The sequence below is a fragment of the Nematolebias whitei genome, chromosome 6 (genome assembly GCF_014905685.2).
Source record: "Nematolebias whitei isolate Nwh7 chromosome 6, NemWhi1, whole genome shotgun sequence".
Lineage (NCBI taxonomy): Eukaryota > Metazoa > Chordata > Actinopteri > Cyprinodontiformes > Rivulidae > Nematolebias > Nematolebias whitei.
Window position 1 is genome coordinate 17,360,936 of NC_056503.1, and position 4,633 is coordinate 17,365,568.

Genomic DNA, 4,633 nt, shown 5'->3' on the forward strand with positions numbered 1-4,633 from the left:
TGATGGACTGGAGACCTGTCCAGGTGTCTCTGTGATGGACTGGAGACCTGTCCAGGTGTCCCTGTGATGGACTGGAAACCTGTCCAGGTGTCCCTGTGATGGACTGGAGACCTGTCCAGGTGTCTCCATGATGGACTGGAGACCTGTCCAGGGTGTCCCTGGCCTCTCGCTCAGTGATTGCTGGATGTGGTCACCAGTGACCCCCGCGACCCGAAAACGTAGAAGCAGGTCAAGACGATGGATGGAACTCTTTAAGGGTCTTTTGTTTAAAAATAACTCCACATTTAGGTTTTTAAAAATTGATAAAAATATTTATTTTAAGCCTTTTTTTGTTAAATAAATGCCTTTTCCCCAGTTAGTACACCCTAAATGATGATTTGACAATTTTAGAAAAAATTCCAGTGCAGTTTTGTCAAGACCCTCTGGCCCACCGGACCCTTCAGATCTGGCAGCCGAAACGGAGGCCTCAGTCAGACTTACTCGTGTCGTTCAATGGTCGAACATGGACGTTATTTTAATATTTCTTTTATTTTTATAATAATAATATTTTTTTCCCTCGCTGCTCTCTCCTTCAGGGGTCGCTACAGCAAACTAAGTTGCACAAAGACTTGGCAGTTGTTTTTACACCGGATGTCCTTCCTGACGCAACCACTGAGCTACCACAGTCCTCTGTGTGGAGCAGAGAGCTGCTATCTAATGTGCCCGAGGAAGCAGATGGTGGGGGTTAAGGGCCTTGGTCAAGGGCACAGAGTGAGGCAAATGAGGGTGGTGGCAGGTGTGAGTGCTTCACCTATCCCACCCACATTTTGATGTTGTCGATACTGGAGTTGATCCGGCGACCTTCTAATCACAGGCCCACCTTCTCTAACCTCTGCGCCACCAATCCCACTTACTTTTATAAATTATTACTTTGTAATATTTTTTCTAAAACCCTAGTCGTGCGCGACACCAGTTTCTGCTTGTTTTTTTTTACTTTTATGCCCAGAACATGTTCCCGAGCAGCTGCAGCCCTGTGCACCCGCTATTTATGTCCTGCTTTGGGGAAGTAACGAGAGTCGTGAGTGAAACATCCTCTGAGAAGCTCTCAAATAAAAACACAGAGCACCTCCTAGTGGGCTGATTTAAAAATCAAACGTTTTGGGACAGAGGTAAAAAAAAAAAAACATTACTGAGAGGAATGCATTATTTTATGATGTAATAAATATGGGATCAAAAAATGCTTTTATAATGACGTCTCTATATTTTTTCCCCCTGAGTAACACTAGACGGCAGTAAAGTTACTGTGAGGTTGGGGGGGCGTTTGAAAATATTCTGACAAAATAAAAAAATAGAAGGATTATCAAATTATCAAAAAAAAAATAAAATAAATCAGGTTCATTGCCAGCGCTAAAACAAACACATAAATAAAACCACAGACAAAAATAAATGCATGGTGGAATTTTCACCATAGGTTCTTCCGAGAGTTAATAAATGACAAAGTTATGGTTATTTTGGTGCAACTTGAGCATTATTGCAGTCTCAGTATGTTGCAGGATATGTACTGACAGGAGCGTGAATTTGCTCTACCTGCTGATTAAACTTGCAAACGGCTGGACCTGCAGAGACGTCCCCATGATGATGAGCAGGTCACAATGAGGAAAATCCTGACGTGAAAACAAAGATATTTAGTTTTTTCTTTATTTCTGCAAAGCAGTTACTTCATGCATGCGTGCCGTTAAGCCACCGCCATGAGCTCACCTTCTTCACGGTAGAGAAGACACGAGAAGGCAGACTCTCCCCAAAAAAGACAATATCTGAGCCAGGAGACGAAAACAAAGAAATGATGAGAGAAAATCTGGCAGTGGTGACTTTAATAAGTGTTATAAGGCTGACCTGGTTTGACCAGACTGCTGCACTTTTCACATTTGGGAATTTCATCAGAGAAAATTTGTTCTGCAAAACAGAGACAAAATTCAAATGTTCAAATCAGAAGAGAGTAATGATCTTTACAAAAAACAAAACGCACCTTTCATCCAGTCCAGGGAGTACTGTTTGCTGCAGAAGGAGCTGACGCAGTGTGACGTGTGGAACGTTCCGTGAGCCTCGATGAGGTCGTCCCCTTCCAGCCCGGCTTCTCGCTCCAGAGTGTCAATGTTCTGCAACAACACGCACGGCAGAATGCACAAGTAACAGTGACTCGTATGAATAATGCATCCTGTTTGAACTTTATTTAATCTGGAAACGTTAAAGACCTTTGAAATTTAAAATCTCGTTTACAGGAACGTCGTGGCCAAAGACAGAGGTTCAAAACAGCATTAAAACACAACACACACACATTTACAGAAAAATGTTTATACACCACAAAAAACACCATAAATCTATAAACAATGAAAACCAACAGTGCACCAACGCTGAGGGATTTGAATAGTGAATGTCTGTAGTTTTAGAGATGAGTGTTTTTCTGAACTGGACTGAGAGTGCAAGTAAACCTTAATGTGTTTGGTGCAAGATATTTAAGTGGAGGGTGGCACAGTAGCGCAGTTGGTAGAGCTGTTGCCTCTCAGCGAGAAGGTTGCTGGATTGAATTCCAGCCAGGGGCCTTTCTGGGTGGAGTTTGCATGTTCTCTCTGTGCGTGCGTGGGTTTTCTCCAGGTACTCCAGTTTCCTCCCACAGACCAAAAACATGCATGTTAGGCTGATCGGTACCTTTAAATTGTCTCTAGGTGTGAGTGAGAGAGTGAATGGTTGTTTGTCTCTATGTGTCCCTGTGATGGACTGGAGACCTGTCCAAGGGTGGGAGGGAGGGAGGATGGATGGACAGACGGACAGATGGATATTCAAGTTAGAGCTGTCATTTCAAATCCGAACCCGAAACTCGGCTCGGATCAACCCGGATTAGGGCCGGTCCGGGTCGTTATGTGATTAATGTGCGAGCCAGGCCGGTCTCAGGCTTCTGTGGTTTTACAAATCATACAGCACAAAGGAAACTAAATAAGAATGCACAATATAAAATTGTGTTGATCTACTTGTTGAGGAGGAGGCAGGTCCGACCGGCCGGTTGAAAGAGGCAAATAAAGTTGCATTAAGCTCAGATGGACAACGTGTCACCGGCCGTGCACGTCTGCTGACTCGCCGGTTGAAATAGACTTGCGACCTGTCCAGGGCGTAACCCACCTTTCTCACAGTGAGTGCTGGACATGGGGCACCAGCGACCCCCGCTACCCGAAAAGGAAGAAGCAGGTAAAGATAATGGATGGATGGATCAATCAGCCGATCACCGGCTGCGTGCGTCTCCACACCTGCTGTCATCTGCGGTGAAGGAAGTAGCAGCATCTACAAAAGCTGAAGCGAGCGGCGCGTTCAATTAAAATAACCTTGATCTATTTTTTTTTTTTATAATTTTGCTCTAAAAATATTTTTGTTCATCTGTATAATAGCCTGTCTTTAGAGTTGATTTTTTGGCTATTTGTTTTGTATGTTAATATCCATTTGGTGAAACAAGAAATCTTGCATCTTCCTTTCTTTGAAATACGTTTTAAAAATATTATGTCAAACTGATTTGCTTTCAAAAGCAGTAAAAGCTTAAAAAAAAACGACGTTTTTTTTTTTTTTTTTCAGTTCGGGCCTGCAATTACAGTTAATTTGATCAACTCGGGTTGGGTTTGGAAAAAATGGCTATGGGCTGGTGCCAGGTCGGGTCGGAGTTTTTAGGCTCAAATGCAACTCTAATTCAAGTACCGGTAATAGAAGTTACAGTCTGTAGAAGACTAGTGGTAGATTTTTTTCCTCACATATTTGAGAAGAACTGTACAGTAATGACCTACACTAGATGCTTTCTTTACTCTTGTTGTACCAGTTAGCAAAAACATTTTGGAAATGTGTGAACACACTCCACAGATTGAGTGATGAATGATGCCTTTGGCTAATGTAATTATCTGTCTGTGTATTCCTCTGGAATCGTCTGTATTATGATGGTTCAGTACGATTACATGAACAGTTACACATCTAAAGTGGCCCAAAACTGACCACTGGAGAGCCCATTGGGCTGCATAAAAGAAGCCATTTACCTGTGTGTAGCAACGCTTCAGGAGCCCCTTGTCCTTCATCATCTTCATGAAGTAGTGACAGATTGTAGGCTGAAGTGAAGAGTAAAAATAATGGAGAAAAACAACAACAATATGAAATGAGACAGTAAATTAGAAGAAACTAACAGGTAGTTTCCTGATGCATGCTCAATAATCCAGGTAGAAAAATCTAAAAAAGTTAAATCTGGTCCTCTGGACATTCAAAAAAAACCAAAACAAAGCAAATCAACAAAAAAATGTAGAAACGTTTCGTCTCTCATCCGAGAGACTTCCTCAGTCTGAGGAGCTGTATTCAGCTCAGTCTCTTAAATAGCACCTTCTCAGAGTGGATCAACCAGTTTGCTGCTGACAACCAAAACCAGCTGATCACATGCTCAAGAAGGACCATCAGCCTAACAATGGATCATTAGCACACTGATGGCTGTTTACTATTCACAGAGGGCTGAGTGATACTAGCAATCACAGCATTGTAAGAGGGGGACAGTTGAACCCGGAGGCCTCCACCCCTGTTTAATGATGGACGATTTCTTTTCACAAAGATGGCCTCCTTTACTCCTCTCTCAAACCAT

At 42.6% G+C, this 4,633-nt stretch overlaps 1 protein-coding gene across 1 annotated transcript in view; it reads right to left on the reverse strand.

The window, feature by feature from the left end:
* Nucleotides 1–4,633, reverse strand: part of sirt2 (sirtuin 2 (silent mating type information regulation 2, homolog) 2 (S. cerevisiae)) — a 22,321-nt gene that overhangs the window by 7,339 nt on the left and 10,349 nt on the right. The window contains exons 8-12 of the mRNA XM_037678063.1: nt 4,047–4,115; nt 2,006–2,135; nt 1,873–1,932; nt 1,738–1,793; nt 1,567–1,643 (exon numbers count right to left, since the gene is read on the reverse strand). Coding sequence (XP_037533991.1) covers nt 1,567–1,643; nt 1,738–1,793; nt 1,873–1,932; nt 2,006–2,135; nt 4,047–4,115 — 392 coding nt within the window. The remainder of the gene's footprint in view (nt 1–1,566; nt 1,644–1,737; nt 1,794–1,872; nt 1,933–2,005; nt 2,136–4,046; nt 4,116–4,633) is intronic.